At 55.3% G+C, this 25,520-nt stretch overlaps 1 protein-coding gene across 4 annotated transcripts in view; it reads right to left on the reverse strand.

Annotated features, from left to right (window-relative positions):
* Plch2 (phospholipase C eta 2) overlaps positions 1 to 25,520 on the reverse strand; it is a 61,746-nt gene that overhangs the window by 19,336 nt on the left and 16,890 nt on the right. For 2 of the 4 annotated variants that reach the window (XR_003844089.1, XM_029540260.1), the window contains exons 1-5: positions 18,731 to 18,907; positions 8,304 to 8,450; positions 6,049 to 6,292; positions 5,738 to 5,867; positions 738 to 908 (exon numbers count right to left, since the gene is read on the reverse strand). Coding sequence is in view for 2 of the 4 variants with exons in the window: in XM_029540260.1 (XP_029396120.1) it covers positions 738 to 908; positions 5,738 to 5,867; positions 6,049 to 6,292; positions 8,304 to 8,450; positions 18,731 to 18,773 (735 nt within the window). In the remaining 2 variants the exon portion in view is untranslated. Of the gene's footprint in view, positions 1 to 737; positions 909 to 5,737; positions 5,868 to 6,048; positions 6,293 to 8,303; positions 8,451 to 18,730; positions 18,910 to 25,520 lie in introns of those variants that run through there. The other 2 variants (XM_029540261.1, XR_003844090.1) reach the window with 2 other exon arrangements.

Raw genomic sequence — 25,520 nt, forward strand, 5'->3', positions numbered from 1 at the left:
GAAAACTGAGGGCTGTGAGCAGGTCCCAGACAGTAACTAATCCCCAAAGCATGCCCTTCTCCTGGGAAAAGATCCAGGAAGACCCTGGCAGATAAGTCCAAGAGGCTGTTCCTCAAAGTGCCCCGGGGCAGGGGGAGCCGCATGCTGCCCTATTGTCTATGGGAGTGTTCTCTCCAGAGGGCTGGGCCTCCCATCTCCCTGTCATCAGAGTGGGCAGTACCTTGTCCATGCCCAGGCCTGTTCTAAGGTAAGGGGGTGGTGTCTCTGGGACTCTACACATGAGTGGGGTAGGCAGCAGGGCAGTGCCTAAGAACACGGTCTTGATGTTGATTCCTTTATGGTGGACTGAGTTCCTAGGGCCAAGGTAAAGAGTTCTAGGGGTATTTTAAGTGTTTGCCGAATGGACTGGTAGTTGCAGAAAGACCACATATGGAGTCAGGCAGGACACGTTGCTGCGCAACATCCAGAAGAGTGGTTCCCAGAGATCGGGCAATGTAACCCCAGCCCATGAAATGCTCAGTATGAAAATTTTGCCAAGGGGAAGGGTGACCCCCTGGAGGCTTTGGGTGGGGGACTCACTGACCAGAGGCCTCCTCTGTCTGTGAAGAACCTGTAAGCTTCCTCACTTACCTGGCAGTGTCAAGGGCCCAACTCTACTCTGCTAGGAAGCTCAGAACACATGGTGGCTGAAGTTGAGGCCGCACCCACCAGCCACACAGCTTCTGGCAGGGCCTCACCTTCTGCTCCACCTCCAGAAAGCGCTGTAGGTCGGAGGCATCCAAGTGGTCCTTATGGTTGCTGTAGGTCAGCATGAGCAGGTAGAGGTCTCGGCGGGTGGACATCATCTTGTAGAAGGCGCAGAATTCCTCAAAGCCTAATGTCCCCTGATGGTCATCTGTGTCTGCCTCCTGTGACACCCAACCTCGGGTCACCATCCATGCTGCAACCTTACTACTCCCAGTCTCAAGCCCAGCTTCCCTTCCTCTGCCACTACCCACAGCACCCCTCCAACGGCCCCTCTCTCTTCTCCCACCAGAACAGCACTGTGGCCCTTGAAAGCACAGATGGGAGCCACCCCTCCCTTACGCCATGCCTTGTAAGGCCAACCGGTAACCAAACCCCGTGGTCACCTACACTGTAGTCACCAACACCCTGCCTCCTGAGGCGAAGTCTTCCACCGGAGCTCCTTCTACCTTGGGCTCTGTGCCTACATCTGCAGCTACAGTTGGCCACCCGCCCTCTGACAAGAGGCCCTTGGGGCCCCAAAGGGCCCGGCAGTGTCCTGGCTCAGGTACCCAGAGAAGTGGTTTTGCTCGCTATCTTCGTTTTGCAGAGAAAAGGACTCGTAAGATACCCCCAGAAACCATTCCACGGGATGTCCAAGGAAGCCACGATGTCTTCCCAACCTTTACAGACGTAAGGAGCATCTACCACAGGTAGATTACCCAGGGAGCATTACCCAGGATGCAGTGCACACCCCAGGCCCAGGCCAGGGGAAGACTGTAAAAATAAGGGTGCCGGGGGCTTCATAGTAGTCCCAAGAGTCTCGGGAGTGGCTCGGGAAGGACTCTGCGGGAGGGGTTGCTTCAGTTCTATGAGCTCTAAAGACTGGGCTTTAGTTCTGTAAGGACCTGCTAGGTGAGGTAGGTGAGCCCACATTTGCTTGGAGGTAACAGCCCTGAATTGGTATTCACTGTAAAGGGTTTATCCCAAAGGGACAGATCCTCGCTGTTGAGTGACAGTACTCAGTATTTGGATGCAGGATTGGGATGGCCCAGATAGCTCAGGATCACCATAGGGACCAAAGAGACCAAGGCCACAGCTTACACAGTGTAGCAGCTGCCTTTGGCTACTTTGTGGGTTTTTTTTTTTTTCCATTTTTTCAATCCCCTAACATTCGATAGAGGAGGAAGAAGGATAAAGAGAAAAAGAAAGAGATCCCCGAATAAAGTCAGGGGTTGGAAATGGGGCAATGTTATCATTAGACTACTTTCTGCTGATTAGAGGCATTTGACTTTAGTTAGATCTTTGCCCTCATGACAGCTAATTTCTTCTTTGCGTATGACTACTTAACAAACTGCGACCAGCAGCAACCAATCATGCAGTTTCATATCCTCTGAAAAGTCCCCAGAATTCTAAACGTCACACAATTGCAGAAACTATCTAGAGCTGGCAAAATCACATCCCTGCTAGAGCCTGAGGCAAATCACAGCAGCTGGGAATCAGCCCCTTATCCCACACCTGGGATTAAAACAAAAACATATTCTTATCTGATTTCTGTGCTTTAAAAAGAATCCAAAACTCCAGGTTTCTCACTATGATACAGGACTGAGCTCTCATCCTCTACTGACCAAGGGCAAAGGCCGGCTTTCTATCCCTGGACACACAGGTGCCAGTTGGCAGCTGCCACAGACACTGGCTGACTCCTCAGGCCTCTATAGAAGTTCTAGATATGTCCTTCTGTAGCATGGCAAAGGGGTGTTACCAAATCTGTCACATCAAAGTTGTAGGGCCTCACGGAGGCTCTGCAATTGGGCACTCATATTAACCCACTGGCTTCTTTCTCCCTGGCCATCCGTGGACTGAACAGGGTCCCTAGGGAAGACAGGAAGGGAGCCAGAATGGGAATCTGACTGTTTAACCCAAGTGGAGCCCAGGCAGCAAGGGAAATGCAACAACTGAAAGCAGCTGCCCCCAAGCCCCCTGCCGAGCTAAGCTCTGGTTAGCCCAAGGGTGCCCTTGGGTCACTGAACCTGAGGACCAGTGTGCTAACCAGCCCCATATTCCAACCTTATCTTAGACGTAATGAAATTATGTTAAAGCCACTGCATCTGCTACACAGGCCTCTGCTCTAATTACTCAGTTCCAGACCACCCTGGTACTGATGGTCAGAGTGGCCCAAGCCTTACAGAAGGCCACATTTCCATCCTGGGGCTCCAAGTGCCTATGGAAGTCTGGATATTCTGTAAAGACCACTGAACTGAGCTAAGGGGCAAGGCCCATGTTTCCGGGACATAACCCCACAACTTCCTTTCCATACCAACCTGTAACTCCAGCCCATCTACACGTACTACTTGCCAGCCTCTCACCTATGATGGTCTTTCCTCTCTCCCCAGGGCTTCCTAAGACGATCTGAAGGAGCTGGGCCTGGGACCACCCAGAGGGACTCAGTACTCAGTTCTCAGAAAACACAAATTCTGAGACCTATCAAGGGCTAGAGCTTAAACCCTCCCTTCGATCCCAATGCCACGGGTGTTTTCCTCCTCTTTCCTCTCAGGCTGCTCCAAACCCTGAGTCCCATTTTGCCTGCTGCCCAGCCCTTAGTGCATCCCCAGCCTGAGCAAAGCATGCTGAGCCCAGAGCTGTCCTGGAAGGGCTAAGGGTTAAGGCCCAGTGTAGGCAGTAGGGGATGGATCCGACGCAAGCCACCTGCTAGGCCCTGCTGCTCAACTTTTGACCCAACAGGAGCCATCAAAAGGGCAATGAACACTCCCATGGTCTTCAGTGGGCAGTCTGGGAGTGTCCTGTCTGCTGCTGTCACTCACACAGAGACCCAGCTAGTACCTGTCATTGTTCCACCTGAGCGTAACTGCCTGTCTAGCATGAATGCACACGCAAGAACCTCTGAGGGTCAGACTCAGCGGAGCTGTCAGACCATGAGTGTGTGTGGATGTGTGGCTGTGGGGGGGGGGTGGGAGCAAACTCAACAGAGCTGTCAGACCATGAGTGTGTGTGGTTGTGTACGTGTGGGCGTGGTGAGAGCAGACACAGCAGAGCTGTCAGGCAATGTGAGTGTGCATGTGTGTGTGTGTGTGTGTGTGTATGTGTGTATGCGTGCCTGTGTGTATGTGTGCATGCATGCCTGAGTGTGAGTGTGTGTGTATGTGTGTGTCAGACACTGGAGAGCTGTCAGGCCATGAGTGTGTGTGGATGTGTGTACGAGTGGGAGTAGGGAGAGCAGACACAGCAGAGCTGTCAGGCAGTGTGTGTGTGTGTGTGTGTGTGTGTGCATGTGTGCCTGGGTGTGTGTGTGTCAGACACTGGAGAGCTGTCAGGCCATGAGTGTGTGTGGATGTGTGTACGTGTGGGCATGGGGAGAGCAGACACAGCAGAACTGTCAGGTAGTGTGTGTGTGTGTGTGTGTGTGTGTGTGTGCATGCATGCCTGTGTGTGTGTGTGCATGCGTGCCTCTGTGTGTGTGTGTGTGTGTGTATGTGTGTGTCAGACACTGGAGAGCTGTCAGGCCATGAGTGTGTGTGGATGTGTGGATGTGTGGGCGTGGGGAGAGCAGACACAGCAGAACTGTCAGGTAGTGTGTGTGTGTGTGTGTGTGTGTGTGTGTGTGCAGGCGTGCCTGGGTGTGTGTGTATGTGTGTGTGTTTATGTGTGTATCAGACACTGGAGAGCTGTCAGGCCATGAGTGTGTGTGTGTGTGTGTATGTATGCATGTATATGCATGTGTGTACATGTGGGGAGGACAGACACAGCAGAGCTGTCAGGCCATGAACATGTATATACATGTTTGTTTGTATGTGTTTGTGTGTGTGCATGCATGGGGAGGCAGACATAGCAAAGCTTTCAGACCATAAGCATATGTGTACGTGTGTGTGTGTGTGTGTGTGTGTGTGTGCTTCTGTGTGCCTCTGTGTGCATATGGGGGGCAGACACAGTAAAGCTGTCAGGCCATGAGTGTGTGTGCATATATGTGTGTGTGTATGTGCATGTATGGGGAGGCAGACATAGCAAAGCTGTCAGGCCATGAGCATATATATGTGTGTATGTGCGTGTGTGTGTGTGTGTGTGTGTGTGTATGCCAGTTTGTGCCTCTGTGTGCATATGGGAGGGGGGACAGACACAGTAAAGCTGTCAGACCATGAACATGTGTGTGTACATGTTTGTGTGTGTTTGTGTGTGTGTGTGTGTGTGTGTGTGTGTGTGTGTCCGTGTGCATGCATGGGGAGGCAGACATAGCAAAGCTGTCAGGTCATGAGCATATATATGTGTGTATGTGTGTGTGTGTTTTTGTGTGTATGTTGTGTGTGTGTGCCTGTTTGTGCCTCTGTGTGCATGTGGGAGGGGAGACAGACACAGTAAAGCTGTCAGGCCATGAGTGTGTGTGTGCATGTGTGGACACACGTGCAAGTGTTAGGGACAAGCAAGGCACCATGCTCACAGAAACCCCTTTCTAGGCTACAGAGAGGAAATGAGGTCAAAGATCTGGGTTTGCTGGCTCAGCCCATCCCTGCCCCAAACTGGGACCTGCTAATGTAAGAGTTTCTCTCCCATGGAGGTTCCCAAAAGACAGAAGTAATTACAGACAATAAAGGATGCATTTTCATAACTCCTAACAGCAGGGTGTGTTTGGGGGGGTCACGGCAAAGTGGAGTGGCTAATGAGAGCCGCTGCATGCCGGTCCAGCTCTTTGATGGACCGTATGTGTCTTTAAGGCTGGGGATTATTGGAGACCAACGAGTGACTGGATGCATCTGAGTGCCTACTCGACATGCCCGGTCTACCTAGGTACGGCCTATGCACATTGCTCAGTGCCCCGCCCAACAATCAGCAGAGCAGCACCCGGCACAGCTGAGTCCCTGGCTACCTACCCTGTGAGGTGACCATGACCCCGTGGTGACTTCCCACAGCTCAGGCCTGGATGGCCACTCCCAGCTTCCCATCTGTATCCCCAAAAGGTGTTCCCATGGGGGACTCAAGCCGCCACGCTCAGCACAGCACTCACCCTGAACATCTGTTTCACCCTCTGCCGGGGCAGGTTCACGTTGAGTTTATGTAGCAGCTGCAGAACTTCACTGATGCTCAGGCTGCCATCCCCGTTCTTGTCAGCCTCATCGAACGTCTGCTTCAGCCACTTTGGGGCTGAGTTAGGGGCCAACACAGTCCATGGGCCTGACCTGGCTTACACCTCCCTCCAGCCTAGGAGGCAAGGAGTAAGCGTCCCCAGCCCAAGCACCCCTTCTTATCTTCCCTGGGAGACCCTACCCAGGTGGATAGTGTAGGGGGTCTGTCCCCACCCCTGGATCCCAAGGATATTGGTCCCTGGTTCGCTGGCGACGGGCTAGGCTGTCTTCATCGCTGATGCCAGCCATGAGGTAGCGAAGGCCGGTGACCCAGGTACGTGCCTCTTCACCGCTGGGTGAGACCAAGTCCAGCGACTCTCGGTGGCTGCCGTGGTAGATGCTGAAGCAGCAGTTGGGGTCGAAGCTGCTGTCCGGATAGCGCTGGAAGATTTCAGACTGCCGGCCCTCACTCACCTCCTGGATGGAGTCGATGGATACTGCAGGCAAGTCGGAGGATTCCGGGTCACCAGTGACCCAAGTGTCCCCTGACTCTTTAGGCCCAGAGCACCCTGAGTTAAGCAGATTACAGCCTTGCTCTCAATAGCTGACACCCCAATTTAACACCTCCTCACTGAGCCCATGCTCAGAGGGCCCCCCAATGCCCCTCTGCCCTCCAGTATGCTTGGCTAACCCCCCTCATCCTGCTCTGCTGACTATAGGCCTTCTTCCTTTAGGGAGAAAATACACACGTGTGCACACACGCATGCACACCAAGGAAAATAAGAGAGAGGTACTCGTCCCCATTGGCAGTCCAGGCACCCGGCTGTCCCAGGACTGGGCTTCTTTTGGTGCACATTGAGACGTCGAGAGCGACCCACTCCACCTGTCAAACTCTAACCAGCTCATCTCTCCATTCCGAAAAGCACCTGCACGGGGTACGGCTAGATCCTGCGGCTGCTTCAGTAACCAGTCCAGCACTACAGGCGAGAAGCCAGGTGTATGTAGCCGGCAGCTGCAGCTCAGCTGGCAGGTGTGCTGGGTGTGGCAGGTGTGCCAGCATGCCCTGATGAAGTCTCTTCCTCATACCAGCTCAGGGGACCCTCTGCTCAGATCCATCTCTGAGAGGATGAGTCACTTGCTGCCTTTAGACTCTGTCCCGATGTCTCGGTAGGAGCCCCTCACAGAGATGCACCCCACAGGTGGCCAGTGCCTCCTTTGGGCACCAGATGTCCCCTGTTCTGTCTTTTGCCTTTCTCAAGCTCCCTGGAATGAGTGTGGCAGTCAAAGAGCTGAGCTCCAGCTTGGTCCAGGGATCAGCTTTTCACCTACCCCTCTCTGCACTGAGTGCCAAGTACCCACTGGGCCCCCAGGGGTGGTCAAGATGGAAAGCTGAAAACATTCCTGTTCCTCAGTTCATTCTTCCAGTTACTTTGGGGAGGGTTCGGGGTGGGGGGGGCTCCCTGGCTCATCAGTGCTCAGCTACCAGGAAATAGACTGTTTTGCCAGCTCCTTGCCAAGGTTTCCCCTGGAAGATCAGCTCCTGGCTAGGCACCAGGCTCTGCCTGTGTAGCCTTGAGGCAACTCCCTCAGGCCCAAGGCAGAGCCAGTCTATGCTGGCTCCCGGAGCCAGCAGAAGCCACCTGCTCCAGGATGACTTCACCTCGGGGCTCTTTCTCACATGGGCCCTCCAGGGTCCTATCAGAGCAAGTGTCTCCTGGGACTCCGTGGTGGTACCCTGGTAACTGCTGGGCTGAAGCCTGCCCTGGCACACCTGGTCCTGCTGTTAGCAAAGCCAGAGGGACCTTAGAACTTCTCTTCTCACAGCATGTAAGACTCTGGTGTTTCTCTCCAAGAGGGGGCCCTAACTCATCCTCTCCAACTCTGACTCTCTGCTCCATGAGAGCTGCGCAACCCTAAGTGACTCCTGCAAACCACATCAAGTGCTCTGGCCCACACGGCCTTGGGCTCCCAGCCTGCCTTCAGTGCTCCTGACTGTGTAGGCTTCTGTGGTTTCAGGACAGACTCGTCCCCCTTGGCTGGTCTGATAGCCCTTCGTCCCTCTCTGCCCTCTGCATTTGATATGGGGCGATGCACTAAGACATCCAGTCTCCATGGAGTCCCAGAACCTTGCCCAGATGGGCAAGGGCCGTCTGACCTTGTTCCAGAGCCCACTGCAGAAACCCCAGACCACCAAAGTCTAGGGATGACCAGAACAGCCTCTCAGCAGGGTCTTAACCCTGTCTTATCACTGTCTACTCTGGAGGCCTCCCTGTCCTGTGCTTCCAGGTTCGGGCCTACCCATCCCCTGTCCTGTGTCCCCAGGTTCGGGCCTACCCATCTCCTGTCCTGTGCTCCCCAGGTTCGGGCCTACCCATCCCCTGTCCTGTGTCCCCAGGTTCGGGCCTACCCATCCCCTGTCCTGTGCTCCCAGGTTCGGGCCTACCCATCCCCTGTCCTGTGTCCCCAGGTTCAGGCCTACCCATCCCCTTCCCTGGGTTGCTGACTTACTCTTGGCTTTCTCATTCTTGCGAGAGGGACGCCATCGGAGGCAGGAGCGGTGCTCATCCAGGTAGTAGAAGCGGACCAATCCCTTGGAGCTTCCACGGAGCTTCACCATCTGGGTCCCCTCTTGCATGGCACTCATGCATCGCTCCACTAGACACAGGTGGACACACAACAGAGAGAGACAGACAGACAGAAGTTGTGAGAGCCCTGGTAATTTCACCTCCAAAGGGCCTGTGTGGTCCTGCCCAAACACGCGACAGAAAGGTTACCACCCCTTCTCTGCTGGACCCAGGCCCACTGGAGGTGGGTTGAAGCACCAGGGAAGACATTTGGCACTGGCCTGTCCCCCGACACCTGGGCCGGTCCAAGAAACCACTGAGATCCTAAATGGCCTTTGCTCAGACTGTCAAGTAGTCAGAGACTAAGACCGAAGCCCAGACTGGTCACCAAATCCACTGCACAGGGAGCTCCCCAACTGGGCACAAGGTGGACCTAGGCACCATGCACTAAACCTGGCAGCTAGCCTGTGCCATGGGCCACTCCTGGCAGCCTACTGACCCTCCTTGTGGCATCACCAGGAACATCACCTGTCTCATGAGCAGCCAAGTCAGCAAGAAGCCCTGTAGGAAGGCACAGAGCTGGAAGGCTGAGGTGCTGGATTCAAGTCCATAACCCATCTTCTCCCCTTGAGCCACCCGCTGTCTCCTTTGTCAACTAGGCCTCCTGTCCCAGGGAAAGGACTCCAGGCCAGACACAAGCCTATCTATGCATAGGAAACCCAGGAGCCAGGGTGACAAATCTCCTGAGTGCCAACAATGCAGCATCCGCAGACGGGAGGTGCAGAAAACCATGGGTAGTGCCAGGTCAGATGGCTTTCTGGAGGGAGTTCTTACTGGCCATAAGCAGAGGGGAACTGTAGGCATGGGGTGGAAACTCAAGGCAGGTAGGGCACACAGCCAGTGGGGACACAAGTGTGTCTCTAGGGGACACAGCCAGTGGGGACACAGGTGTGGCTGCTTGGTGCATTTGAGGTAGCGTTTGGGGACAGACTACTCTAGAACCCTGATGTGGTTCTAGAGTTAGGCCACTGAATGTGCACCTTCTGCCGCAGGAGCAAGGAGTAGCAAGTGAATCAAGCATCCCTGACGGGGCCTCCGCCACTCCCCACACGGAACCCTTCTACCGACCACCCAACAACCCTTTCCTTCTGTCCAGTGCTTCACAGTACAGGGCCTAGAGACCATGGTGTCTACACCTGCATGGTGTCGTCTACACCTGCATGCCTCCATAACTACGACGCTGAAGGTATCATTGCCCCACAAAATTCCAAGGACCCACCTCAGAGAGAGCTCTGAAGCCACATGAGCCGCCCCCCACCCTCCCAGCACATACAACCAGGGCTTCTGGCTCCAGCTCTGCCTTGCCTCCTTCCCACTTGGAGTTCACCCTCCAAGCTCTGCTAAGGAGGCGGACAGGATCTCCAGCTGAGGGCAAAGAGGCAATGTTTCTGGGCCTGGAGATCCCAGAGGAAGATGCAAAGGAATTGGGATGTTGGTGTGGAGAAGGAGGGACCCTGGGCTCTTTGCAACCCCAGAGGCAGCCCTAACTTCCATAGGAAGCTATGCATCCCGTGACCCCATAGGGCTTGGCCAGTTCCTAGGAGGGACTTGGTTTTCGCCCTTTCTTACCTACAAGGCTGAGCTGCCATCGTGGTGACACTACCACGCTCCCTCCAACCCAGAGGAGCACCTCTGCCAGGCAAGCCACGGCTCCTGTGGTCCGGCTGGCAGCAGACGGCCGGGGACCAGGCATATCCAAGTGGTAGTCCCCAAAGCCAAAAGGGACCCTCAGCGGCAGGCCAAGCTGAGGTGTCAGCTGGCACAGGGGCTCCTCAGGGATCCCCTTCTCTCCTCTACCTCTTCGTCTCCCTCCTTGGAGCCCACTGAAGCCCCCCAGGGGCCGTTCCCAGGTCCCACTGTCATGGACACAACCACTGCTTGCGGCCCTGGATGGTCCCCAAGCCAGTCCGCCCATCCTCTAGAACCCCCAGGCCTATTTGAAGAAGATGAATGCCAGGGGTGGGGGGAGCTGCCAAGCCTCGCCCTGCCAATCCGCGCAGTAATCCTGCTGGATTCAGCCCAGCTGGACAAAGGATTTAGGCCAGGGGAGTGCCCAGCTGCCAGCTCAGAGCAGGCTGCTCCATGAGCCACCAGACTCATGTTTGAGGCCGAGGCAAGGTAACAGGTCAGGCATGGGACCCTCCTAGGACATAAGACAGTGTTTACAAGACCAGGAGTGAGGGCCTTTGCGAGGACACTGCCCCCCCCCCCCGGAGAGTCTGTCTGTCCATAGGTGTGGTCCTACATGGGGCTGTCTTCCTAACCCCACCCCTCCAGAGCTGGTATCTGTGTCTCTGTTTCAAGCTCTTACTTCCTCCTGCTTAAAATCCTCATATGTATAAGGACCTCCAACTTGATCCCCACCATGTGGTAGTGAGCTGGTCCACGGGTGGGACAAAAAGCAGCCGCATGCTGTCCCAAAGCCCAGGGCCAAGAGCCCAGTCCCCTTTGGCTAGAGGCCAGAGATAAGCCAGCGCAGGGCCAGCTAAGGCTGGGCAAGATGCAAGATGGGACAGACTTTTTTTTTTTTTTTGGTTTTATGAGACAGGGTTTCTCTGTATAGCCCTGGCTGTCCTGGAACTCACTCTGTAGACCAGGCTGGCCTCGAACTCAGAAATCTGCCTGCCTCTGCCTCCTGAGTGCTGGGATTAAAGGTGAGTGCCACCACGCCTGACTGGGACAGACCTTTCTACTTTGACCTCCAGTATAGGAAGGAGAATGTAGGTTCTCTGAGCCTTGTGCAGATTCCACTCCAAATTCCAGCCCTTCCCTACCCCCAGCTGCCCTCTCCCCGTGCCCACCAGAACCAAAGCTGTGGAGATATCCCATTACCCAGGGTACATTATCACGGTACTCTGCACCCAAGGCTGGATATATCAGGGCATCCAGATCCCTCATGACTGTCTCCTGACAGGGAAGGGGGCCCAGGACTCAGAGAGGACCTGCCAGGACACTGGCCACCACTCACACCAGCCTATGGGGCCATTGAGCATCTAAGACGTGCTCATCACTGTATTCAACTTTGCATGGTTTACTGGGGCAACCAGAACCAGGAGAGATGGTAAGAAAGGGGGTGGGGTTTCATCTTGGCTTCACTGCCCAACTTCCTCCCTAACCAGGCTTCTGTGTCTGGCAAGGGACATCACATACTGGGAGTCCTTGCTGGGTGCGGGGGGCTCCACATCCAACAGCCACATCACCCCGCTTCACAAAGTAGATTGGGTGCTCCTGCCCAGTCCACCCTCTTGACCCTGGCCTGCCTGTCCATGTGTCCTGGACAACAGGAAGCTCAGCCACAAGGAATCAGGACCCACTGGGCCAGATCCAATATAATCAACTCACAGCCAAACCCAGGACCCAATTAGGAGCCTTGGCCAGAGGCCTTGCTGGCTGGAGGTGGGCAAGCAGCCTGCCCTCTCTGCCACAAATTAGCATGAGGAACCATTTACCGCCAGGACAGGACGTAGCACAGCCCTGGCACACCCCAGGGAGACAGGTCACAGGAGGTCCTGACCTGACGACATGGTCACCTGTGTAGGTAAAGCCCGGGATCCCCAGTGAGTAGTGGACAAAAGCTGGGTGTTTGTTTGTTTGTGTGTGTGTGTGTGTGTGTGTTTAAATCCAGGTATCAGGAAAACTGTGGGGGCTGCTAAGACTGGGCAAGATGGGACAGACATTCTTAATGCTTCACCCTGGATGATATTTATGCTGTCCACATTCCAACAGCCCTCCCTAGGCCTCCAGTGACCATGCATTGCACTTCCCATTTGGTGTACACACACACACACACACACACACACACGCACACGCACACGCACACGCACACACACGCACATGCACACGCACACACACACACACATCATTGATTGGCAGAATTTCCAGATGTCCTGTTCTCTCTAGGTACCCTACCTTTGGACACACCTGCTCTTCCCTTGTCTGGGCCTATCCCAGTCTAGGGCCACTCATGCTCCCCAAATCTCTCCAGAACTGGCTACTCTGCCCTCTCTGCCTCTCCGCTTTTAGCCATCCACCAGTCTTCCACCATCAGCCAGGAGTTAGGTGCCCAGACGGCTTCAGGAGGGGAACAGATCCAGAAGCACCAGCGCCCCCGGTGGAGGACTCGGAGCACTGCACCCCAGACTCCCTGACCCTTCTGGTGGCCCCAGGCCATAATCCTCTGCATACTAGGCTGGCAGAAGCCCAGCTAATCCTCCCTCACACCCGGATCTGGCAGTAAGGCCTCTTCCACTGTCCTGAGGACCAAGGTAACCCTGCCCACTTCTGATACTGCAAAAGACAGGTGGACGTGGCACTTGAGCCACTGAGCAAGCCAGTACCCTAGCTGAGGAGACTGCAGAGGACAAGCTACCGTGGGCAGCTTGTCCAGAATGTGGTCAAGCAGAGTAAGAGGCCAGGTAACTGGCTACACAGGACTCAAGCCCACTGACAGCTGGACTGAACTTGACCACCTGGCCACCCAAACCGTGTGGGAAGCTCAGACGTGCACCCCCAACCCCTGCCACAGAGAGAAGGGCAGCCATTCCCAGAAGAGCCACCTGTAATGGATGGATGCCCCCGGGATCCCACATCTATACAGGGTCACCCAGAAGCCCGTAGCCATGCTAAGGACCCAGGTCCAGTCTGGTGATTGCTTGGGCTACTCTCAGAGGCCAGAGGTAGTCAGCTCCTTATATTGAAGTCACAGAGGGGACTCTGGGGCCCCAAAGTGAGTGCCCTTCATATGCTCTCCTTTACAACCAGGTTCTAGAGCACCCTACTCCTCCAGAAGTTCTGGGGGGAATCCCTGGGAGCCAAAGATGTGCAGTTTCCAGAAAGGTGACGACATCTACCACGGTCCTCACCCAGGTGGCTCAGGCAGGAGTTGCCTGTCACCTCCCCGACCTGACACCATGTACCAGCCCCACAAAGTCTTATGTGGGAAAGGAACAGGTGCATTTGGTTGCCTACCAGAAAAGGCTCACCTCCCCCAAGCTGCCCAGCCCCAGGACAGGAAGCTCCTGAACTCCTCTGTCCTGACCTCCCCTGCCCCGTATTGACCCACACAGCTCCCCCACAGAACGTTGTCTGCTCCCAAGGGTCTCCTCTCTGTTCCGTCTCAACCTCACCCAGAATCAGGCAAACAAGAGACAAGGATGGATGGGGGTGACCAAGGAGAGCCACGGCCACTTAGTCTGCTCTGGGAGCTGTGGGCAACTATGCACCCGGGCCACACTAGAATTAGTGGGTTAGTCTCGCTGGAGTCCAGCTAGCTGCAGCCCAGGCCCAGAAGTCCTGGTGCTCAGATGCGCACATGAGAAGCACAGGTGGAGAGGGGAGCCCTGAAGACGTGCAAGGCTCCTCGGCACCTTGGCCCCACACAGCTGGAAGACATCACGGCTCTCCTCAGCTCGGCCTCATAGCTGCAGACCATGGAGGCTCGGCCAGGCAGCTGCTGGGACACAGGTGCTCCCCTAGCTTGGGTGTCCTTGTCACCTCCGTGCTTCAGCTCCCCTTCTGATAAGAGGTATTGTCCTCACAGCCCCAGCGGGGCCCATGGACACTGACAGCTGCTGAAAGAGAAAGGTCCCAGAGTGCCGTCCAGAGGCAGACAGTGTTGGTACCATTTCACTTCTGTGAGGGAGATCGATCTTGTCCTCACGCAGTGGGTAACCCAGCTTGATGGCTGCTGTGAGCAAGACCAACAGCCATTCAGTGGATTTGCCTCTCCCCGGGGAGAGCTGGAAAATCAATTTACTCTCCCAATAAACCTACAAAGAGTACCCACAGGACTTGCCAAGCATGAACACACGCACAGGGGGGGGCACCTTTGGGTACAAGGCCCCTCATCCTACAGGCAGGATGGGACTTGCAGCTGTTACCTAGTGAGCAGGGCTCTAAAGAGCAGCGGCGTGGGACATTAGAGAATGAAGCTCCCCCAGCCCTTCCCCTGCAGCCTTGATCCTCTCCAGGCTGCTTCCCAACCTGCAGGTCACCCCGACGACACTTAGATGGTGCCTGGGATAGAGTGGAAGAAGGAAGATGCTGTCCTGCCCCAGCTCCACAGCGCCCACCGGAATGAGCCTGGCCCCTGGTCCCATGCCACTCAGCGGGGAGGGACAGGCCCACACACATATGGCCAAGCTTATTTAAACGTCTGAGAACAGCAACGCATTCCCCCCCGCACGTCTGGGCGCCTCCTCCCCAACTATTTTTACTGTATCAGGGAGTGTGAGCCGGCTCATTCCTGCTCTCCCCAGCCAGACCTAAGGGGCTGTGCTTGCTCCTGGGGGCACTTGAGCCAAGGCGGGTCCTAGGGAAGTTGAAACGATCTGACCAGGTCTGAGGCTGTCCTGGGGATAGAACAGCAGGCTTGCCCTGTTGGGTGGATATGCCCTTTTCCTCCAGCAGTGCCTGCCCCGTGATATGCAAGCTCTGGCTTCTAGCAGGAGGAAGCAAGTTCTGAGAAAGGGGGGCCTGACCTATCGCATCGCCCTGACCCTGGCTGAGCAGTGGGGTTGGCCAAAGGGGGACTGAGACAAGACACTCAGACCTTGTTCTGCCCTGTGTTCAGAGGCCTGGGGCAGCCAGTGGTATGACCAACCTAGAGGGTAGAAATGGACTCTGCCTGGCCATCCACTGTCCACTCGCCACGCTAGCGAACTGGTCCATCCATGAGCTGACCTGAGCTTTCACCTTCTCTCAGAAGTCCCCATAGCTCAGAGACCTGGCCCTGGACCACAGAGATTGGGTAGCAGCCTGGCCGGTCGTCTGCTGGTAGTACCAGCTTCAAGATCTTAACCCCTACCCAGCCCAGAGAATTAACTCACCGTGCCTTATTGCTGATCTATTAGCCAAGAGGAGTGATGAACCCAGGTTCAAAGCCATTAAGCTGTATGTAAAGGGGTCGGGGGTCAGGAACTCACCTTTGCAGCCACAGTGGCAGCAAATAAACAGGGCACTCTCAAAGGTCAGCAATATCCACTGCCCGGTGCTTCCACTTAGAGACATCCACACATGGTCAGGCCTAAACCAGGTCCCTCCAATCCTGCCTCCAAATGCCTGAAGTGGCCACGGGGGCCTGGTTCCTTTAGCCCACAGAGATCTCAACATTGGCTTTCCTCTCTCTCCAGCAGAGCTGGGCCTCCTCTGGGCTCCAAGGCCACAATCGGGGTCCCTCCAGAGCAGAACAAGCCCCTTTCGACTCTTTCAATATCCCTGGCTATTACTAGCTGGTAGCAGCTCAGCTCACAGCAGTGGTTTCAATCACATTCAACAGCCCCGCTAGGAAGAGGACTCTATTAATAACCCATCTCTCAGTCTTCCGCTCTCTCATGTGGTCCTCATTCCCATGTCCCAGGGGGTTCCTGTCTTTGCCACCAGCCACTCACTTCCCTGAGGACACAGCTGCCCTCTCTTCCTCTTCCAGCAGGGCCCGGTCAGCAGCCATGCATACTTGGGCTTTGCTCTACAAGGCATATGATCAGCCACTGTCTAGAACAGACTCTGACCCCCAAGTCACTGCCCAGGACACCTTTGTAGGAGCTGTCCCGGGAATCAGGCTATAGCCATCAGGTCTGGGTGGGGATGTCCCTCAAGAGCACAAGTAATAATGAGAACCAGGCCTGCCCTGCTGGAGAGATAGCAGCAGTTGGCAGGGTGGGAGGCCTCTCGGTATGGATTCAAGCAGGGGTCAGAGACAAGAAACAAGAGGTCTGAGCACCGATGAGCAACAAGGGCCCCACGGTGCCAGAGAACCGGCCAGTGACCCCAGAGGAAAGCACTTTTCTGCACACAGAGCTGACCCCCAGTGTGACTTCCTATCGTGTGTGTGTGTGTGTGTGTGTGTGTGTGTGTGTGTGTGTGTGTGTGTCCTGAGGTTGAAGACACCTGTCCTGACCCTTGCTGGACTGGACAGGTCTATACTAGCTGCTTTTTCTACCTGGTATCAGTTGAGACTGAGTGAGGCTCTCCCTAGGTCTGGCCCTCCTGCGACGTTTCCTGTGGTCACCCCTGGAAACCCAAAACATCATGGGCTGCCTCTGAGAACTGGGCTGCTAAGACCAAAGTCGTCTCAATCACGGGACCAGAAGCTAGAAACCTGAAGAGCTTCAGCAGGAAATAAAGCCATGGATGATGCAGGGCCGTGTCCTGACCATCCTGGAGTCCAGATACGCCCCAGCCTTCTGGGGACCCTGGGCTGCCGAGTCTGAGCAAGCTGAGGGCCTCCTCCCAGGATGGACTGGCCAGTTCTTCCAAGTCAGGACTATCTCATACCTAAAGGCTTACCTGACTGCCCTCCTGGGAGAGCTAGAAGGGATCTCAAGGCTAGTAGCCCCTTGAGTTATCCCAACAGCTTGCTTCATTCACTTGAGGCTAAGACCCACAGCTTAGGACTGTCACCTAGCCAATAAAGGGCTCCGGTACCTAGGAGGTGACTTCCCAAAAATCTAAGCAAACACTCCATCTTGGGGCTGCTGCTCACCTCCCCTCACCTGCCCCTTCCCTTCTCCACATGGGAAATCTGTCCAGCCAGCCATGAGCCCACATGCTCCCAGGAATAAACAGGCCCATTCCTCTCATTACTTTCTCCGGGCCCTCCCCCCAGCCAATTCTCTTTGAGTTGGAGCCACAGACTCTGGCCCAGGTCAAGCCCCTGTTCCCATACCTGCCCTGAGAGAGAGGGGGTGGTTTGCTGGGCAGGGGCTTCCTGGCTCTTTAGGGAAGGTGCCAGGAGCTAGGGAACCTTCGTCATCAACTCATTAGCGGTGCAGATGGAGGCCCAGACCCAGGACAGCAACCCATCTGCTCCTCCCTCAGCTGCATCCTGTAACTGCGAGGACTCTGCCGTTGCACATCTCCCCTGGAGCCACCAGAAGGTGGAGATGGGCTTGGAGGCCCCCCACCACCACCCAAGACCAGGGCTATTCCTTCAGACAGCTGGAAACCCCGTGTGTGTCCAGTCCCCCAGACCCTGGGGCCTCAGGGCTCTGTGGCAGCTTCCATCCCCTGCCCCTTCAACAAAGCAGGTATCCCAAGCCCAGGAGCCATCCAGGGTAGAGATTCCACGGGCACCCTGCAGGCCAGCCTGGTTTCCCTCAGGTCAACCAACCCTACTGCCACACTGGGATAGGGGTTGAGGTCAGGAAGGTGTATCTCCAAACACTATGCCATTGGGTTCCACCAGGGCCTAGCAGAGTGTGCCCCCGTAGCCTTGACCACCTTGACCATAACGTCCCCAGCTCATAAAGGGCACCTTAGGCTGGGAAGAAAGAAGGGATGGGAGGGGAGGAACAGGCATCTGTGCGTGGGGCCGTCACGGAGGCCAGGTGTGGCACCGCCATCTACAGAGTTTCTGAGTGCTTGCAAGTTGCCCTGGTAGGTGGCCCCCACACTGTATCTTCCCTTCCCCGCAGGCTTTGGGTGGGGGTCCTCAGTGGGGGGGGGTCACACAGGCCTTCAAGTTTAACATCCAAGTCAATCAAGGCTAAATAAGACCAGTCCTGGATAAGCCAGCCAAACAAATCAAGAAGGTACACGCTACTCTTCTGGGAACTCGGGACCTTCATCAGGAAGTTTTTCCTGATGACTAGCTCAAATCACTCCTGTTGCTGCCATAACATGAGGTCCCTTTCCTACTCAGTCTCTCTCACCCTGGCCCAGAACAAGCTTTGCATTGGGGCAGACAGAGATCCAGCTCAGGGGAAACTCTCTCCCACACCCGCCACTGAAGATGCCTGCTCAGAAATCTCAAGAGAATGGCTTCTCCTCACACCCGACTTCCTCGCTCTGCTCTTGCGGGCAGCCTGGAGGACTCGTGCACCCCCGCTGGCCCGTGCTGTCTGCCCAGGGCAATGCCAGTTCCCTACACAGGAAAGTGGGGCAGATCTAAGCAAGGGAGTTTAATTCCAGGGGCAACCAGGAAGGCAGGCCGTGGTGGTTCTGTCCGTGGTGCTGACCAGACTTCAGGACGTTGCCCCCTCTCTCCCGTCAGCCCACAGCCCCTCACAGCTCCGGACCTCTCTTCCAGACCTCCCCTGGGTTGGACTTGAAATCAGGAACAGTGGCTGCAGGACAGGAGCACCTCGGAGCCTCCCTGCAGACCTCACCCTGCAGACCTCAGAGCCTCCCTGCAAGGTAGCATCTACTAGCCAGATGCCAGACGGGGTTCTACACTGTGCTGGCAGGGAATGGGGTCACCAACTGCTCTCCCAGAAACCCTAAGAGGAAGAACAGCACAGCACTTGCCCTGGGGTCTCAGCTGAGCGGGAAGAGTCACAACCCTCTGCCGGACACCCTCCTACTTGCCCTTACCTTGGTCCTGGCTAAGCCCACCAGGGGGCCCAGGCTCTTCCATGGCCCACAGGCACCAGACCTACTGTTACCGGCAAGGCCCCAGGGGGCCGGGACCCTTTGCTGGTCCCCAGTGTCCCCAAAGTTGTAGACTGATCCAAGGCGCCCCGCGCACAGCGCCCATACCGGTTCAAAGCTTGCTGTAGCTAGCTAGCTGCTACTGCTGCTTGCTAGCAAAGAAAGACAGGAGAGAGGAGGGGCAGGATGAGGCCTCGCTGCCACTGGGACCGCCCCTCCCACGGGAGCCCCGCCTGCCCTTAACTCTTGGCTATCCGGTTCCTGGCCCACCTTGGCTGCTATTCAGAAGCATCAATCTGAATCAAGGAGGGAGTTTCACATGGGCACTGAGCCAGCACTGTTGAGAGGCCAGAAGGGGAGGCCGTCCTGGCCACTTTAAACTCCCACAGTGGCTTCAACAACCACTCAATATACCTACCTTTCTTTCATAACTAGTCCCTTCTACCAGAGGGGTAGCTATGCACCTTCAAGGAACAAACAAATGAGCCTGGCTGTTCCTGATGACTATAGGGCTCTTTTGACCACCACTCCCCCAAGACCTCCAAAATGGGCTAACATGCCCCATCCATCAGATTTCCCTGACTGGAGGTGTCTAGCCTAGGGGAGGCTGAGCTGAGGGCTAGTTCTGTAAAAGCTCCACCCCGTGTTCACCCAAGTTTCTTCCCTCTGTACGCCTCCACTGTTCAGTCCTTGCTACTTGGCTGCACAAGTCTGTGGGATCTGGGGGACAGCAGTGGCTGTTGTATGTCAGGGAGTGGCCCCTGTGTCACCGGCCCTGGGGCAGGTCTTGGAGGATGCAGATTGCAGAGGAAAGACATGGTCTGGTTCAGCCTGGGTTCACCTCTCTGGGACCTGCATGATCTGTGTACAGCATCTGGGCAAAGCTCCATTCTCCAGCCTGCTCACTCCAGCTCAGGAGAAGTGGTAAAAGGAGTGACTTTTGCCCCCAGAACATGTGTTAAGGCTTTAGGCCCACATCCTAGAGGGGGCCTGGGATAGTTATTGATTATCCAGGAGAACAGGCCATTGGCAATCACAGAGTGGGGAGGACTTGGGCCACCTCTGGGCTCTCTGAACTACCACCTCCAAGGTGTGACAGCCTCCTGCTGCACAGGGCCCCAGGTGTGAAGGGGGAGGAGAGTGTCAGTCAGTAGTACCAGCTGGGTCCTGCCAGGAAAGGCCCTTGGCCCTGCTGCCTGGTGCCCTTAAAGGAGCAGCCTCCTTCTCTACTGCTACTAAGAGCAGCCCTGTTCTGGACTACAGGAGATTCCCTTTGAGTAGATACTATGTCTTCCATTGCCACACGGCCTAGGTACAACTCCAGGGTCTATGTCTATCCCACCAGCAGATCTGAGGCAAGAAAGGTGCCTTTCCTTCGGGTACACATCGACTGATGAGGTCATATTAAAGCACAGGTGGGCTACCAGGACAGCCAATCAGGAGCACCAGAGGACAGGGGGGGGGACCATAAGAAAAGAATCTCAGGGAGGTGCCCACAGCTGGGCTTCATGTGTTTCCTCCAGGAACTGGTCGTCAGTCTCCTCAGAAAAAGAGAAACTGAGGCAGGGAGAGAGAGAAAAAAGGACAAGGAGACAGAAGCCAAAAAGGGGTGGGGGGGGATACATTATGAGCCAGGTAGGTAACAGGGTCCCTGGAGAGCGATCCAGATGGGGCTGCATCCTCCCTGGTGGACAGGAGGCCCCTGAGTCTAGAGAGGCCATGAAACCCAAGTTCACATTGTAATGAATAATCCATCACACAGCCAGCTCCCCCTCCCCCGAGGCAGCCAGGAGATGATTTTCAGCTCTGAGACCACGATTAAAAGCGGTGATTAAAATCCACCAGGCACATGTTAATTTGCTCAGATTCTGATCTCTTTTCTGGGCATTTAAGCAGAATCCCACTCTGAAAGCGTGTGGCCTGGCTGATCGTAAGCAGGGAAAAAAGGGCCTGTGGCCCCTAAAGGAGTTTAAGTCTTTTCCTTTGAAGAAATCAACAAGTAGACAGGTAAGGGGTACATACCCAGGGGTCCCTGCTGGGGCCGGGGCTGTCCCTCCAGAGCAAGCTCCACATGCTCACAGGCCACAGGGTTTCTGCTGGACCTGAGCTCCTACTGTAAGGGGACTCTGCTCCCTGGGGACCAGTTCTCACCCTCCGGATCTAAGCAGCTGCATCTCTCCTTCCCTTTCCTTTAACCTTAGTGTCATTGTTAGAGAGAGGCAGGAGGGTGCTGCACCCCGAGAGACAGCCTGTTCCTTTCTGTGTCTCAATCTCCCCGGTGGTTAACACAAATACCACACGTATGTGCACACGAGCCCCAGGTCTGTCCCCTGTACACGAGTGCGCACTGGGAGGCTCATCTCTGCACAGCTGTGTTATCCACATCTCACAGGCCACCCCAGGAGCCAAAGGGCCTGCTTCTAGTCTCTCGGCTGGTGAGCATTTTTGCCTTACAGGTTTGACAGAGGTCAGAGAAGCCAGGGGACTCCTTAGTGTCCCACAGTGAATGGCAGCAGGCTGGGAAAAGCCAGGCCCTGCCCCTCACCCACACTGCTTTTCACTTAGGTTCATAGTTTACCTGAAGGGTATGAAGTAGCCCCTCTAAGTCCTACACAGGGCTGCTTCTAACCTCCAGTGTCATAGAAAGTCTGTGGGTGGCTCAAGGCATGACTTAGGCTGGTTAGCTTGGTTGTGTGCCGTATAACACCGAGCCAGAAACCACTCTGAAGGTAGAGATGTGGCAGTAAAGGAGGCAGCATAAGGGACAGCTGAGAAGGCCAGCTAAGCATGGAGGACAGAGAGCTGCTTGGAGACCCAGAGACAGAGCCCCTTGGGTACTTCTACCCAAGGCACCCCCAGCATACCAGGGGCAGCACCTGGGAGCAGAGGCCAGTACCACGAGCCTGCCAGCACTGGGTCCTTAGGCTGAGGGCCATCGGGAGCATGGAGGCTGGGCGATGTATCCTAGGAAATATCAGAGAGCTGCCAATGGCACCATAGATAGAGTCAGACTCAGCCAGGAAGGGCTATAGCAAGCAGTTCCTTGGCCAGGAAACATCACGGTTCAAGTCCTAGCTGTTACCTCTGAGAAATCAATTGGAATATACGGCCCCTTTGGCCTGCTTCCCAGTGGAGCACTTAGGGAGGATCAGCAGTCTGGGAGAGCGAGGGGGTGTTGGGGGAACGGGGGCGGGGACAGCCTGGACCCTTGAGCTGAGGCTCCATGGTTCTGGGGGTCCTAAGCCCTGCCTATAGATTGGCAACAGCATCCACTTTGCAACAGTCCCCAGAAACAGGCGACCAGGACAAAGCTGCATCCCCAGAGGCTGCAGAGTGATTCACACCACGGAAGCCTTTGTGGGGCACCTCAGATCTGGACTTCCAACTTCTGTCCTACATACATCTCCAAGGAAACGCTTCCAGTGAGCAGCTGCACTCTGCCCAGCTCAGTGTATCTTGATGGCCACAGCACAGCAGCCCGACCACAGCATGGGGGGACAAGCACAGTGTAGGGACCCTAATGTGACCCCAATTCTGCTCCTGTGAGGCCATCTCAGAATGCCCCAAACAGGAGGGCTCCAGAAGCCACCGACTTCAATCTGTTTTCTACAATGGGAAGCCTTTGGGGTGGACTGATCCCCACAGTCACTCTGACCCTGAGGAACCCCGAGGTGGGAGCGCAAGGGTCTGCTGGCTTGGAACACTTTAATCACCTCAGAAGTGCTAGATGATGAAGTGTAGGCCCCTCGGGTGTTGAGTCCTTTCTGACTGCTGTGCTGCAGGGAAGGACAGAGGCCCAGCAGCAACCCGTGCCTAAGATGTTTTATTAACTATTCAACACCAAATCCAATTTAGTGCTGTGTCTACCCTTGTCTGAGAGTTCGGTCAATGTTACTGCCTCTAGTGAGGACCCAAAGCTGCTTCAGAGGATGATGTAGGAGCCTCCGACCATCCCACAACCCTGGCACATCCTAGATACCAGTGCCTAGAAACACAACCTCCTGACCTGGGTGGCAGGTGGCAGAATGTGGAATTCAGGAAAAAAGCAGGGACACTGGTCTTTTGGTCTTCAGGTCCCTTCATGGAGTCACACCCAACACTGAGTTGAGTCTAGTTCATCATTCTCAAGATGAACACTTTAGAGGGACATATGGCCTTAAAAAGACTGTCCAATAAGGAACTGGCCTGACCACCGTTATCCAGTGACCACAGATACTTCAGAGAGACCACAGCTCTCTCATGACCACAACTTCTCCAGGTGTCACCGCAGTTATCCCAGTGACCCTAGCTGTCTAGGCAGACCATTCCTGCCCCAGTGACCACAAATGCCCCAGGCACCACAGCTGCTTCAGACTAACCAAGAAGGAGACTGCCATTCTAGGTCTGACATGCCCGCCTGCCCTACCTCCAAACCTAGCAGAGTCGGGTTCAGAAGAAGCGTCACTTGATTCCAAAGCAGAAGTGGCTGGAGGAGGGATGCATGCAGAAGGGACACAGCAGAAGGAGATGGAATGCTGTCACTGTCCCCACAGCAACCCTGTATTGTCAGGACAGCAGCTGAGGCCCTCGGGCTGGTACCCAGTCTCAGTCTCAGAGCCCATGGGTGGCAGAAAACACAGACATCAGCACGGTCTGGGTGATCGTGGAGAACGTGGCAGAGGGTGGAGGCCTGGGCAGCTGGAGCTTCTGGGAGTTTTACAAGGGTTTTGGCCTAAATTGTCACAGCCATAGGTGATGGCCTCTTTGTGCCCAGAGGCCTGGCCATATAGACAGATAGCATCTTGCCTTCACCATGCCATCTTCAGACACCTTCAGTCACAGCACACACCTACTGTTTGGCTTCCCACTCCCTAGGAGGGCCTCTCAGAGAGTTCAGGCACCAAAGGGAGAGGTGGGGGGGGGTGTCTCTGGCCTAGGTCAATGGGTCAGAGTCCTGCTTGAAGCTGCAGTAGCCTAGATAGAGGCAAAGTGAGCCAACACTGCCCTGGCAGCTCACCCTGCCTCCCTGCACCAGCCTGACCTAGATTCTGCGCCCGTGCGCAGCAGCTCTGCATAGCTGCAGCCAGCCTGGCACTGAGACAGGTAGGCAGAATCCAGAGCCAGCGCAACCACATGGACACTAGCATGGCCCCAAGATACACTTGCTGGGGGTCTGTGTAAGCTGCCCACCTTTTCTAAGCCCTCCCCATCTGGGGCCTGAGAAGCTCTGAGGAGCCCCTGGCCTCTACTCTCTGGTCTGGACCCTACCCCAGGGCCTGCGAGGAAGAGAAGACAAGAGGGGGTTGAACCTGCTCTGGTACCTCCCTCCCACTCTAGAAGTCCTGTGGTTAGAATGAGGTGCCCAAGACTCTGTGAATCCACAAGGCCTGTTACAACCACTTCTCAACTCAGCTCTAACAGCCCAAAGACCTACAGCCTCTGCTCACAGGCAAGTCAGCTGACCTCTACAGGACTGGCAGCCTTCAGTCTCCCAACCTGCACCACAGGACCATATGGCCAATCTGGGCTGTATGCCTGTGCGCCCGCTCTATACACCCTGGATTCTTACATGAATGAAAAAATCCTTGAAAACGGAGGGGTTTATACCCTGAGTGCAAATGTATGCAAATGTATACAAATGACCCTTGCTCTCCTTCTTTGGCCAGAGGGGCCCTTCAAGCCACACAATGCTCTATCTCAGGGCCAGAATTGGCCAGTTCAGTGTTTCCTTTTGCTCCTCTCCCTTCTGCCTTTCCCTCAGCAATCAGCATTTTATTAAGCACCTGCTGTTTTCAGCTATTGCTTGAGGCTACGAAGGCAGTAACACGTTTATCAGAGGTAGTGCTTATCCTAGGGAACCCCTGGTCTGGGAGGGCGTGGCTATGGTGGTGGTCCCAACTCCTTGAGGAAGTTCTGGACAGGGAAAGTAAGGTAGCACAGACATCAAGACACCAGGGAGAAACGGACCCCTTCCCTGGAGGCCGGTGGGCACTGGAGGACCAGTACAGAGGGAATCTGAATACAGACTGAGGCCGGGGTTGTGTGCCAGAGGTGAGGAAACGGCACCAGTGCAAAAGAACACTTGGCTTGGGACTTAGCCACACTCAGAGCACAAACAGGCCAGAGGGAAGTGCACAGAATAGGCCATGGATGGATACTGCCCTTGGCCTCACGGGGTTCACCTACTGTCAACGTGTTCTCCGGTGCTTGCCTCCCAAGCCTCCCTAGCCATTCTCAGCTCAAACCCCAACACTTCCTTTGGAAATGGCTCACCAGTATTCAGTGGTAAAGTTTAAAATTCTGGGTGGCAATTCACAGATTCAAAACAAAAAACAGTATATAGAAGCCACAGCCTGCCCGTGGTCAGTGTGAAACTGGCTGCCACATCCCACGAGGCCACAGATGCTAGAGCTATGGGTATCTGTACCAGACGGGCTGTGAGGCTTTGTGAACCCACTGGCTTCTACAAGTGCTGTCCCTGTCTGCTGCCTTCCTGAGTCCCAACCCCAGAGTGACTGCAGAGAGTGGGACTCGCCTTACAAAGGGTGACTGGGTCCCTGAGAGCCAGCAATTTAATGATACCAAGGACATGTAGTGCCATCAGATCATGCTCTGGGCTGCTGGAGAGGCATCCCTAGTCCAAGCACACAGCAACATCAGCAACATATCCTGGCATACACTGTGCCATCCCCACACCCGCAACATATCCTGGCATACACTGTGCCATCCCCACACCCGCAACATATCCTGGCAT

Source organism: Mus pahari, chromosome 6 (assembly GCF_900095145.1).
Source record: "Mus pahari chromosome 6, PAHARI_EIJ_v1.1, whole genome shotgun sequence".
NCBI lineage: Eukaryota > Metazoa > Chordata > Mammalia > Rodentia > Muridae > Mus > Mus pahari.